At 37.0% G+C, this 14861-nt stretch overlaps 1 protein-coding gene across 2 annotated transcripts in view; it reads left to right on the forward strand.

The window, feature by feature from the left end:
* ARL6IP6 (ADP ribosylation factor like GTPase 6 interacting protein 6) overlaps positions 1-14861 on the forward strand; it is a 45196-nt gene that overhangs the window by 13231 nt on the left and 17104 nt on the right. For both annotated transcript variants that reach the window (XM_010372888.2, XM_030916869.1), the window contains exon 3: positions 4900-5032. In XM_010372888.2, coding sequence (XP_010371190.1) covers positions 4900-5032 — 133 coding nt within the window. The remainder of the gene's footprint in view (positions 1-4899; positions 5033-14861) is intronic.

Here is a 14861-nt window from a genome sequence, read left to right on the forward strand (position 1 = left end):
TCTCCCCTCTTTAGACTTGTCAATTATTTTCTCCCCTCTTTAGACATAGTTATCTAAATAATAGCAAATAAGAGCTATTTGGCAATATAGCAACCCATAAGTTGTAGTTGTAGACTAAATCTTACAATTTTTTTTTGACCCTCTATCCTGATGGGTTGGTAGGAAGATGATTCTAAGGTTGTGTTCTCCCAATTCCAGCTTGGGTTGAGGTGCTAGAGGTGGATACTGTGCCAGGATATTGGGGTGAAGGTCCAGACTAATCCTCAAGACATTTGCTAAAGTGACTATTGAAATATCTTTTATTGTGGTCAGGATGGTCTTTCAGATGTAGCAACTTCCAGCCGCATGACCATGTGGTGTTTCTATGCCAGGCTTAGGGCAGAGGCTTCCGTAGGCGTGGCTCTGTACTTACCTACCGAGATACTGTACACAGCTATGCTCTATGTATGGTTTTGCGTGGACTTTTCTAGATGCTTAGGAAGCCCCTGTAGCACTACTCCCTTTCCCCATTGACACACATAAGTGCAAACATGCATACAACATACTTTATTTAAACTAAGGAAATCTTTCTCACTAGTTGGTAAGCCCCTCACTCTCTTTTTCCCTGTTCCCCACAAACGTGTTATCTGTACTCCAATCAACTCATTGTCTTTGCTGTGCATTCAAGACATTTTCTGTTTATCTACACCCCATCCCTGATTATATCTGTACACTAGTTTCCGTAAATATTGTGCAATGTGGAATTAGGAAAACAGGCTATTTCTTCTTTCTGCTTTGCCATATCCCTCTTCTGGGGTAATGAACACAGAGCCCATTAGCTCTTTAACAGGTGGGAGGGGGAGGAGGGAACTATCAAGAGAAATAATTTACCACACTTGCCATTAGTAATTCTTCTGAGTCTGTACTTTAACAGTTTTTTCAGTCTGTTAACTGAGCTTCACAAGATTTGCAACCAGGCCACTGCATGTACTTTTTACCTGCTTCTTGCTAAAATAAGACTGGTGGATAATTTTGTGTAGTCGGGAAATACGATAATTCGTAAGTCATCCGCTAGTGTTCTCAACTATTGCTGTATTCTTTTTTTTTTTTTTTTTTTTTTTTTTTTTTTTTGAGACAGAGTCTTGCTCTGTCCCCCAGGCTGGAGTGCACTGGCCAGATCTCAGCTCACTGCAAGCTCTGCCTCCCGGGTTTACGCCATTCTCCTGCCTCAGCCTCCCAAGTAGCTGGGACTACAGGCGCCCGCCACCTCGCCCGGCTAGTTTTTTGTATTTTTAGTAGAGACGGGGTTTCACCGTGTTAGCCAGGGTGGTCTCGATCTCCTGACCTCGTGATTCGCCCGTCTCGGCCTCCCAAAGTGCTGGGATTACAGGCTTGAGCCACCGCGCCAGGCCCCTTGCTGTATTCTTGAGGCGTGGAACACGCTCTTCAGAAACCTGTTTTACAGACACAGTTAAAACGAGTCCACAAAGATTCTGATACAACCGCCCTGCTGCTCCTCTGTTCAAAAAGGACTACCCGACTGAAAATTTTTTTACAAGTTTACTTAGTTCTATTTTGAATAGGTAGAATAGTTATATGAGTCAAAATTCAAAAAGTATAGAAGAATATAGACTGAAAAGGCTTACTCTTTTCTCCCAACCACTCTTTCCTCCCTCCACAGAGAACCAATGTTAAATTCTTAGATCCTTCCAGAAAGTTTTTAAAATATCTAAGTACAATATACATTTCTTCATATATACAACACATGCATATATGTATGTGTATAATGCATATTTTCCCCTTATTTATACAAATGCAGAGAACTGTTCTGAACTTTCAGTTTTGCTCACCAGTATATTTTCAGGATCTTTCCATATCAGTACTTAAAGAGCTTCCTCATTCATTTTTCTAGCTGCATATTATTCTATTGTATGGATGTACTTAACCAATTCTTTACCTTCATTACTGATTATTTACGTTGTTTCCAATCTATGTTATTACAAACAAAGCTACAGAGAACAATCTTGTATATATGTCATTTTATAGAGGTTTGTATATTATAATATACGAAGATATATATGTATAATTGTATATTATACAGAGATATGTTGTCCTAAAGACATATAAAATTACTGGAGTAAAGAACATATACGTGCATCATTTTAGCAGATACTGCCAAACTGCTCTCCATAGAAATTATAACAATTTACTCTCCAAAACAGCCACACATGAAGAGTTTCTGTTTATTCACAGACTCAGCATCAGAGAATGTTATCCAACTTTTTGATTTTTGTCAGTTGATGATGAAAAAATGATACCTAATTTCTCTGATTATTAATGGTATTGAATTGAGCATCTGTTCATGTTTTAATATTTATAGTTTTTATTCTGCAATTGCATTTAACTTTTTATATTTTTTGGGTTTTGGATTGCTGGTCTTTTTTTTTTATTGGTTTCTAGGAATTACTTGTATTAACAGGAAATTTTCCCTTGTGCTGTAAGTTGCAAAGGTATGTTTTATTTAAAAATTTTTTGTCATTCAATTTGACATTTTATGTTGCTATGCATATATCGTAGTATGTGTGTTTACCTGTATACAGTTGTCCCTGAATATCTGTGAGGAATTGGTTCCAGGAATTGTTATTCCCGGTGATAACAAAATCTGGATCCTCAAGTCCTTTATATGAAATTGGATAATTTGTGTATGACCTATGCACATCCTCCCATTTACTCTCTGTAATACCTAATATAATGTAAATGTTATGTAAATAGTTGTTATACTGTATTGGTTTTGATAGACATTATTTTTATTGTTGTATTGTTACTTTTATTTTTTTTTCCAAATACTTTTCATCCAAGGTTGGTTGAATTCCAGATATGGAACTTGTGGATAGGAAGAGCTGACTGTATATAGTAGAAATTCTGTGTCTTAGATGGGTCATGAATTTTTGTATCATGGTTAGAAAGGCCTTTATCCCTCCAAGGCTATAAATGACTTTTCCAGGGATTCCCTCTACAATTTTATATTTAGATTATTTGGTACATTTTAGAATTTAGTCTGGTATAGGGTACCTGGTATGGATCCAGTTTCTTTACCTTTTTGTAAGTGGTCACCCCGTTGAATTAGTAACATTTTTTATTAATCTATTTGGGCCTTCCTCCGCCTTCTTGCAAATCTTGTATTCTGCTTCGTTTTGTTTGTTTGTTTGTTTGTTTTTGAGAAAGAGTCTCACTGTGTCGCCCAGGCTGGAGTGCAGTGGTGCTGTCTCGGCTCACTGTAACCTCTGCTTCTGGGTTTAAGTGATTCTCCTGCCTCAGTCTCCCGAGTAGCTGGGGTTACAGTCATGTACCACCATGCCCAGCTAATTTTTGTATTTTTGGTAGAGGTGGTTTTGCCATGTTGGCCAGATTGGTCTCAAACTCTTGACTTCAAGTAATCCTCTTGCTTCGGCCTCCCAAAGTGCTGGGATTAGAGGCATGAGCCACCACACCCGGCCCTGTCATCTGTTTGTGTATCAGTACGCACTGTTTTAGGTATTCAGTTCCTATAATATTTCAATATCTGGTTGGAGTAGTCTCTATTTTTGCTTATTATTTCATGTGAATTTTAGAATTAACTATTATTCTTCCAAGAAAAATATGCTCACATTTTCAATTTGAATTCTGATGTTACCTCCTTAAAGTGGTAACATCTTATTTATTCAAAATAGTTATCACAGTATATAGTTATCTCGTTAATTTATTTACGTTTTATTTCTGTCCCACTAGAATTACTTCATGAAGACAGCTATCTTTTTTATTTTGCTCACCGCTATATCCCCATCACCTAGCACAATAACCAACACATAGTAGCCCCTCAATACAGATTGACTGGATGAATAAGTGAGTTAAATTATAAAATTTTTGAAAACTTGACATCAAAATAAAACTGTACTTCTTACTAAAAGGAGTTGGCCACTTAAATATCAGTATTTCCTGTCTTCCTATAACCACAAGAACATTCATTGTTCTTTTATTATTATTAATGGGTTATGAATAGTATCTGAAAACGTTTAACTTACTCCTTTCTTTTTCCTTTATGTCTCCTATTCTTCTTCTCCACGCTTTTTCCTTAAGTCCATTATACTATTGTTCTTTTGACTTGACTTCTGTGAGAAAATACAGTTCCAAACTCAGTGCAAATAAAATCTAGGGTCCCACACATTTGTCAATCAGGAGGCAACTGTTGTTCATATACTGAGCAAGGTTAAAGAATCAGAATAGGTTTATGATGTTCATAAGAAAACTGTAAAGAGGAGATACCCCCAAATTGAGGCATGTTTCGAAAGTGCATGGTGTGGAATGAAGGGAATCACTTAGTACTGTAAATAATAAAGATAGCAAGGTATGATTTATGAAATTAAATGAAAAATCTGGTGACCTCTTTTTCTTTTTTGAAACAGGGTTTCATTCTGTTTCCCAGGCTGGAGTGCCGTGGTGCAATTGAGGCACATTGCAACCTCAAAACTCCTGGCCCCAAACCATCCTCCCACCTCAGTCTCCCAAAGCATTGTGATTGCAGGCATGAGCCACCTTTTCTGGCCTCAAGACATCTTAAGAGTCTAGTGAAATGTTATAACCATGTTTTCTGTAGTTGAATTTCATAAAACTGAAGATGTTATGTTCTTGTTGAATTTACCCTTTTTTTCACATTTATCATTTAATTAAAATATTCAATGATATGACTTCTAGTTGTGCCTTAGTAATGTATACTTATTTCTACATAAGTTAGCTTGCAGTAAGTTCAAATCTGTTATAATATCAGGTCCATATAATTTCGAAGATGAGAAATATACATGATATGAACATGAGAATACTGGTTTAATTTAAATTGTTTTGGTGTTAATAATTTACTTTTTTCCCCCCTCTTTTCCTGTTAAGGATTCTGGACTCTACTTATAATATCCCTAACTGCTGGATTCTCCTGTTGCAGCTTTTCTTGGACAGTGACTTACTTTGATTCTTTTGAACCAGGAATGTTTCCTCCTACTCCTCTTTCACCTGCCAGGTTCAAGTAAGTATTCCTGTTTCCTGTTTATTTTTTAAATGCATTTCAACACTTAAAAATACTAAAATATGTAGAAGCAAGAGGCTGATTGTGAAATATGTTGAGGCTCCAGTCTTTATAAAACATAGGACTTTTCAGCTTGTAGGCTCAGCCTTTAGGTACATGAGAATAATATTTAAAATTCTATATCTAGGTAATGCTTTGTTTTCTAAAAACTGAAATTCAGGGGATTGTCTCAGAACCAAGAACCTTTGATGGGTATTTGTCCTTTGGAATGGAATTTGATTTAAAACCGTTTATAAAGGCAAAATTAATGCCAACAATTTGAAAGTTTTACTAGGTTCATACATGGTCAGACTTATAAGAACATAATAATTGGATTGGACATTTCCTTAGGATTTTAACTTTGTGTTATAATTAGCAAGCATTTATGGTACCCAATTTATATGTCTGGACCAGATTGGATACTTTTCATAGTGGAACAGTATTTAATTTCTTTGGTCTATATTTTCCATGTTTCAGAGAATTTTAGAAAATTCAGTAGTGTTCTAATCTAGTTTATTCATGCCAGGAAAGTTACAGTTTTAAATATAAATTCCAAAATAAGAACGTCTAAGATCTCTAGTTTATTCTAGAAATTTGGGGGGACATGAAGACAGGAAACTAAATTATATTAAATTTATGTATGTTATTCTAATACTATTGTTGTTACTGCCACCTCTAGCCTACCTCATGGACAGATTGTAGAGATAAAAACATTTACTTGAGAGACTTTATAAATGTGAAGTTATACCAGTTATAGTTATTAATAATCATTGGTACTACTGGCCTTCATTAGTAGTAAACTCCCAATTTTTTTTGTCTTATAAATGTATCTTTTAAAATTTTGGCTTGACTTCAAATGAAATGTGAATTTATATATATGTGTGTTATGTGCATATATATATTTTTAATGTTTTAATCCCTATCTGTATATGAAACATAAAGTCATATGCTTTCCAACAAATTTTAGTTCTGTGTTTTTGAGGTGGATAAATAATAATCTAAATTGACTAAGAGTTAAGCCTGACATTACAATGCCATCCCGTAGTTTACATGGGTACCACTCAATTAGAAGTTTACTTTGATAACAGGTATAAGTCTAAGGTAATGAGACTCATTTCAAAAATCACCAAAAAGAAATCATATTTTTTCCTTATATTTATATCTCACTTCCCTGAATTCTAGCTACACATTTCTTGCTGTTTAATAGACCTTGCTACCTGGATTTCAGAAAACATTTTGCACTTAGAGTGATTAAAACTCCAGTCTTTGCTTTGAAGCCATCAGTATCCACCTATTTCACTCACCAGGGCTTGAAATTCTTATTCATTGTATTTGTCCATTCATGAAGTCCATTCCTTCCTGACTTTTTAAATGTCATTAGAAAGCTTCCTGTTAGCATTTTCACTGTTTTTGTACTGTTTAAGGCTAGTGTACTTGACTTCTTGGCCTTCTTTCCTCTAAGTTTTCACTCTTCTAATTCACCTTATATACAGTCTGCCTTCTGTATCCATGGGCTCCACATCCTTCAACCAACCATGGATAAAAAATATTTGGGGAAAAAAATTAAAATACAACAATAAAAAGTAATACACATAAAAAGCAGTATAACAACTATTTACACATCATTTACTTTGTATTAGGCATTATAAGTAATCTAGAGATGATTTAAAGTAGATGGGAGGACGTGCATATGCTATAGGCAAATGCCATGCCATTTTATATAAGGGACTTGAACATCCATGGATTTTGGTATTTGTGGGAATCCTGGAACCAGTCTCCCAGTGGATACCAAGGTATAACTGAACTGCTGTCTTTGCATTAACAAAAAGAGATCTAGCCCTCTATTGGTTAAAAGCCAATAGCTTTCCTATTGCCTTTAGAATAAAGTCCAACTCTTGAGTATAGCAGAACAGTCCTTCCCCAAATGACTCTACCCTACTTTTCCAACCTCAGCTATTTCCCTACTGCACCCTATATTGTAGTCACATACCGGATTAGCTTGACATTACCCGCATAAACTATGCAATTTTGAGATGTCATGATTTTACTCTTGCTGTTCTCTCTTCCTAGAGTATCATTTTCCCTTTCACCTTCTCTTTTACCACCATCATGATTCATTAACCTTGTAAATGTAAGAAGCCTTTGGGGTTAGAGAAGGTTTTAGTATTCTGTTAAAGATCTGCTATTCTGAGGGCATTTAACTAATTTTTTAAAAAATTATCTTTGCATTTTGTATTAAATTAGAATCAATTTAATAAAGGGCCTCAGTTTTCAATGTATTTATTAGTGTATTAGTCTGTTTTCATGCTGTCTAATAAAGACATACCCAAGACTGGGTAATTTATAAAAGAAAGAGTTTTAATTGACTCACAGTTCCACGTGGCTAGGAAGGCCTCACAATTGTGGTGGAAGGCCAAGAAGGAACAAAGGCACATCTTAAATGATGGCAGGCAAGAGACCATGTGCAGAGGAACTGCTCTTTATAAAACTGTCAGATCTTTTGAGACTCACTCACTATTATGAGAACAGCAGCATGGGGGTAACCACCCCCATAATTTAATTACCTCCCACAGGGTCCCTCCCACAACACATGGGAATTGTGGGAACTGCAATTCAAGATGAGATTTGGGTGGGCCACAGCCAAACCATGTTATTATGCCCCTGACCCCTCCCAAATCTCATGTCCTCACCTTTCAAAACCAATCATGCCTTCCCAATAGTCCCCCAGATTTCAGCATTAACACATAAGTCCACAGTCCAAAGTCTCATCTGAGACAAGGAAAGTCCTTTCTGCCTATGAACCTGTAAAAGCAAAAGCAAGTTAATTACTTCCAAGATGCAGTGGTGGTTCAAGCATTATAAATACACCCATGCCAAATGGGAGAAATTGGCCAAAACAAAGGGACTACAGGCCCATGCAAGTCCGAAATTCAGTAGTGCAGTCAAATCTTAAAGCTCCAAAATGATCTCCTTTGACTCCATATCTCACATCCAGGTCATACTGAAGCAAGAGGTTGGTTTCCATGATGTTGGACGGCTTTGCCCCTGTGGCTTTACAGGGTACAGTCTCCCTCCTGGCTGCTTTCACAGGCTGGCATTGAGAGTCTGCAGCTTTTCCAGGCACATGGTACAAGCTGTCAGTGGATCTACCATTCTGGTGGCCCTCTTCTCACAGCTCCACTAGGTAGTGCCCCACGGGAGACTTTGTGTGGGAGCTCCCACCCCACATTTGCCTTCTGCACTGCCTAGCAAAGAGGTTCTCCATGAGGGCTCCACCCCTGCAGCACACCTCTACATGAACATCTATGCATTTCCATACATCCTCTGAAATATAGGTGGAAGTTTCCAAACCTCAGTTCTTGACTGCTGTGCACCTGCAGTCCCAACAACACATGTAAGCCACCAAGGCTTGGGGTTTGCACCCTCTGAAGCAACAGCCTGGGACGTACATGGACCCCTTTTAGCCACACCTGGGACACAGGGTACCAAGTCCTGAGACTGCACAAAGCAGCAAGGCCCGTGAAACCATTTTTTTCTCCTAGGCCTCCCAGCTTGTGATGGGAAGGGCTGCTATGAAGACCTCTGACATGCCCTGGAGACATTTTCCCCATTGTCTTGGCAGTTAACATTTGGCTCCTCATTATTTCTGCAAATTGCTGCAGCTGGCTTGAATTTCACCTCAGAAAATTGTTTTTTCTTTTCTGTCACATTGTCAGGCTGCAAATTTTCCGAGATTTTATGCTTTGCTCCCTTTTAAATGTAAGTTCCAATTCCAAACCATGTCTTTGTGAATGAATAAAACTGAATGCTTTTTTTTTTTTTTTTTGAGACAGAGTCTCGCTGTGTCACCCAGGGTGGAGTGCAGTGGCGCGATCTTGGCTCACTGCAAGCTCCACCTCCCAGGTTCATGCCATTCTCCTGCCTCAGCCTCCTAAGTAGCTGGGACTACGGGCACCCACCACCACGCCCAGCTAATTTTTTTTGTATTTTTGGTAGAGACAGGGTTTCACCATGTTAGCCAGGATGGTCTTGATCTCCTGACCTCGTGATCCACTTCGACCTCCCAAAGTGCTGGGATTACAGGCGTGAGCCACCGCGCCCAGCCAAAACTGAATGGTTTTAAGAGCACCCAAGTCAACTCTTAAGCACTTCGCTGCTTTGAAATTTCTTCCACCCTGAATCATCTCTCAAGTTCAAAGTTCCATAGATCTCTAGGGCAGGGGCAAAATGCTCCCAGTGTCTTTGCTAAAGCGTAGCAGAAATCACCTTTTCTGCTCCAGTTCCCAATAAGTTCCTCATCTCTGTCGGAGACCACCTCAATCTGGACTTCATTGTCCATATCAATATTGGCATTTTGGTCAAAGCTGTTCAACAGGTCTCTAGGAAGTTGCAAACTTTCCCACATTTTCTTGTCTTCTGCACCCTCCAAACTATTCCAGCCTCTCCCTGTTACCTAGTTCCAAAGTCGCTTCCACATTTTCAGGTATGTTTACAGCAGCACCCCACTCTACCAGTACCAATTTACTGTATTAATCTGTTCTCACACTGCTAATAAAGATATACCTGAGACTGGGTATTTATAAAGGAAAGAGGTTTAATTGACTCACAGTTCCATATGAGGGGGGAAGCCTCATAATCATGACAAAAGATGAAGGAGGAGCAAAGGCACATCTTATGTGGCAGCAGGCAAGAGAGCATGTGCAGGGGAACTGCCCTTTATGAAACCATCAGGTCTCAAGAGACTCACATACTATTAGTGGAACAGCCACATGGGATTAACTACCCCCATCATTCAGTTACCTTCTACCGGGTCCCTCCCATGGCATGTGGGGATTATGGGAACTGCAGTTCAGGATGAGATTTGGGTGGGGACACAGCCAAACCATATCAGTTAGTAATTACATTTTTTTTTGTTTGTTTGTTTTTGGGTTTTTTGAGACAAGGTCTGGTCTAATTCTGTTATCCAGGCTGGAGTACAGTGGTGCGATCTCAGCTTATTGCAACCTCCACCTCCCAGGCTCAAGTGATCCTCCTGCCTCCGCCCCCTAATGAGCTGGGACTATAGGCTTGCCACCATGCCAGATAATATTTGTATTTTTTGTAGAGACAGGATTTTGCCATGTGCCCAGGCTGGTCCCAAACCCCTGAGTTCAAGCAGCCTGCCCACCTTGGCCTCTCAAAGTGCTGGGATTACAGGCATGAGCCACTGCACCCAGCCTAGTGGATCCAGTTTTAATATGAAATGGTGTCATATTAGAGCCTTAGATTATGTACTTATTAATCTCTGAAAATGGTTTTGAAATGTATACAAAATATATGTTGTATATGCACAAATGAATACAAAATATAAATAAATACAAAATATAAAAGATGTGTATTTATATTTGTGTTTGTATACGTGTATATATTTGCATATAAATACAGAATATATATACACATACATGTGTATAAATACAAAATAATGCATATATATATTATGTAGTCCTGGCTACTGGGAAGCTGAGGCAAAAGGATTGCTTGAGCCCAAGAGTTTATTATACAAAATGATGTGTATATACATTTTGTGTTTGTACAAAATAATGTGTACATGTATACAAATATAAATGATATATATACCCAAATATAAGTGAAATATTTACACACACACACACACACACACACAAATACAAATAAAGTTGAGTTTTATCGTCAAAACCCTGCCCTCTAGTGTTTATGGAAAATATGCAGTTACTTCAGAAATGTCAGATTAAGTATATTCTCTATGTCACCAGTAGAGTGAGTCCTTATACAGGGAAACAACTTCTCCACATTTTGAGAAAGTTGAAATCTTCAGACTTTATTTTCTTTGAAATCAAATTGATATATTTTATCAATGTGCAGCATCATACTTTTATAAAAATATCTTTGTGACAGGTTATGTGTTTTTAGAATAAGCAATAATATTAATGTAAGCATTTTTCCTAATTATATAAAAGTAATTCACATTCTTTGTTGAAAATTCCAAAAAAAGAAAAAGAAAAATGGAAATAAGGAAAATTACTACTGACATTTTAATGTATATTTTTCCATTCTTTATGCATATTTTAAAAATCGAAATTGGGATCACAATGTATATACTTTTTTGTAAGAGAGTAAAATAAATCATATCTAACTGGTTTGTTAAAATAGTGTCTTTTGCTATCTTTGCAGACTTAAGTACCTGGGTTTTGTTTTTTGTTTTTTGTTTTTTTTAAACAGAATAGTTGAAGTGGGAAAACCATTTGAGAAGACCATATTTACTGTGACTATCAATTGTGTTTCCCTAGAAACCCCTCAGAGGAAGAGTAAAAGTAACATTCATTACTGTTTAGTAAATATTAGGTGACATATTTAATGAAGTCATCAGTTTGGATCAATAATTCATAAGAAGAGGTTGAGATTAGAAATAAAAGCATTTTCTTATTAAAATCTTTTTATGTTTACTGTTATATATTTATTAGATAAATCTTAGCAACTTTCACTTTTACATAAGCACAAGATATTTAGGAAATACAAGATAGAGAACTTTGCAAGATGTATTTCCGGATAGGTACTTAATGGACTTCAACAGGTATATTTTTTGGAAAGATGGTTCCATGTATTCCACTTTGCTAAGTTAAAAGAAATACTGCAATATCACATATAAACTTGTCAGTTAGTAAGCTGTCCTTTTATTTGTGTATTTAATCCAGTAGACTGGATAGAAAGTCTTGTCTTGGTTGTTATTAAAGGTTTGTTGACAGTGTTAAAGAACAAGAGGCAGAGGCAGTAAGTTTAGATTTTGGGGAATATCTAAATAGGCATTCCCATTTTTGACTGTGTTATAATTCATTATCCTGCTTCTTCTACACTACCTACTCAACATCTCCAGTTCATTTCTCATCACTTTTCCCTGTTCATTGTCTGGGTTTTGTGAGTGATTTCCAAGAGACAAATATAACAGTGTATATATAGTCAGTATTTAACATTTTGGTTATCAGCTTTAATTATAGTTTTCAGGAGTTAATGCATCTAACTATGTTACCTACCCATGGAAAAGTATTGCATACAAAGAAAAGCTAGAACTTTAAAGAATCATGGGCTGGCCATGGTGGCTCATGCCTGTAATCCCAGCACTCTGGGAGGCCAAGGTGGGAGGATGGCTTGAGCCTAGAACTTTGAGACCATCCTGGACAACATAGTGAGACACTGCCTCTACAAAAAATTTTAAAATTATCCAGGTGTGGTGAAATGCGCCTGTATTCCTAGCCATTTGGAGACTGAGGCAGGGTTGTTTGATCCCAGGAGTTCAAGGCTGCAGTGAGCTATGATCATGCCACTGCATTCTAGCCTCAGTGACAGAGCAAGATACGCTCTTTAAAAAAAAAAAAAAAAAAAAAAAAAAAGAACTTTAGGGATCGTTATAGGCTTGGCCAGTGGCAGCAGAACTTTTAAGTCCTTTTGATTGGGAAAATGTTAGTTGTGGATACCAGCTGTGCCTTACAGTATGTTTTCCTGAACAAGTATACCTTTTAAGCTAATATTCTAGGATTTCTAGGGATGTCTTAAGAGAGTCCTATTAAACATTATGGGGGAACTAATGCCCTCCTAAGCTGCCCATCTCTTAGGTTTTACTATTAGTCTGGTGTTTCCATTTTTTAATAAAGAAACCGAGTCTCAGAAGTTTAAGCCACTTGCACAAAGTCAAGTAATTTGCAAGTAACATAGTTTGCAACTGACTCTATGTTTGTTTTTATTCACCATACTAGCTAACTTATCTCCTCTGCATTATGAAATTAATCATCAGTAAGAGGAATTTCACTAATTGAAATAGCATCATTTTATTGACAAGAGGCACTCTGAGCTTTTGCTATGTGGCAGTTTTACCCGCACAATATTGCTAAATCAAAATCTGTTCTTAACATCAAACTTTCTCTGTCTTCTCCATTGTCTTCTCCTAGTACCTTTATTCCACTTTAAGACTGCACTCCACATTTCACATCACCTATGCTCAAGCTTCATCTAGTGGTGAAAGTATGTAGCTGCAGGTTTAAGTTATTCAGTGTGCTAGAAATAAAAACCACTCTGATAATAAATGTCACATCTAGGATAGAAATGTTACTCTATAGTAGTAAGTTTAGTGGAAAAATGATAACATGAGTGATGGGTCTTATTGCTGACATGAAAAAACGTTCACTATTTAGATCAAATGTCAAATTTAACAGCACATACTGAACCTTCACGGTAGGACATTAACATTGTAGGAATACAAAACAACCTGGGGATTCCAAAATAAGTCATTCTTGGCAAGTAAAGTTGGTTTATTAATTTTACATCTAGTTAATTTGCATAACCTAAGTATACAGAGTACAGTGGCAAGCACCCCTAGCATGTAATGATTTCCGTAGCTGAAATCATTGTGAAGGGAGTTACTATGCCAAGGAAGCTCCTTAATAGGACTATTATTTTATGCTAAACATATCCACAGATATTTCTTTCCAAGGAGGAAAAAAAAATCAATGCTTGTGTTTAAAGTTATGAGGATAAGCCTACTCTATAAATGGAAATAAAGTACTGCTGAAAATTTCAAATTACAAGCTTATGCTGATCAAAGGTATATAAAAGTAAGATTTCTGGTGAATTGGATATCTGAATCCAAAGCTTGGATTGTTGAATCATCTAGTGAGAAACTGATTTTAAATGATTTTCTCTCTCTTTTGAGAAATGCTGTAGAAATAACATGTCTTGCAGTCATAACATTGTAGTTTTTGGAGCATGTCTCAGTTCTTAAATCTTCAGTTGACTTCTATACTAAGAGATTTCTTATCCTGAATCTTATAACTGAATATGAGTCTTTTTGAGGCATAGACTGAATTGTTTTGAAAATAAATCTCCACCTCGAGTACAACTCTTTGTTCAGTTTAATGACCTTAAATATATCTATGTTTATGCTAAAAATATATTTTTAAAGGCATCATTTAAAATTTTCCTAGATAGCTTTTAAAAGAGACCAAAGCCTTCAAAGTCATCTCACAGATAGTCATTTTGAATTATTAGAAGTCAAGCAAAACTATTATATATATTTTTTTTCATTTTTTTATTATACTTTAAGTTCTAGGGTACATGTGCATAACGTGCAGGTTTGTTACATATGTATATTTGTGCCATGTTGGTGTGCTGCACCCATCAACTCGTCAGCACCCATCAACTCGTCATTTATATCATGTATAAGTCCCCAATGCAATCCCTCCCCCCTCCCCCCTCCCCATGATAGGCCCCAGTGTGTGATGTTCCGCTTCCCGAGTCCAAGTGATCTCATTGTTCAGTTCCCACCTATGAGTGAGAACATGCGGTGTTTGGTTTTCTGTTCTTGTAATAGTTTGCTAAGAATGATGGTTTCCAGCTGCATCCATGTCCCTACAAAGGATGCAAACTCATCCTTTTTTATGGCTGCATAGTGTTCCATGGTGTATATGTGCCACATTTTCTTAATCCAGTCTGTCACAGATGGACATTTGGGTTGATTCCAAGTCTTTGCTATTGTGAATAGTGCTGCAATAAACATACATGTGCATGTGTCTTTGTAGTAGACTAATTTATAATCCTTTGGGTATATACCCAGTAGTGGGATGGCTGGGTCATATGGTACATCTAGTTCTAGATCCTTGAGGAATTGCCATACTGTTTTCCATAATGGTTGAACTAGTTTACAATCCCACCAACAGTGTAAAAGTGTTCCTATTTCTCCACATCCTCTCCAACAACTGTTGTTTCCTGATTTTTTAATGATTGC

This window comes from Rhinopithecus roxellana, chromosome 14, assembly GCF_007565055.1.
Source record: "Rhinopithecus roxellana isolate Shanxi Qingling chromosome 14, ASM756505v1, whole genome shotgun sequence".
NCBI classification, from domain to species: domain Eukaryota; kingdom Metazoa; phylum Chordata; class Mammalia; order Primates; family Cercopithecidae; genus Rhinopithecus; species Rhinopithecus roxellana.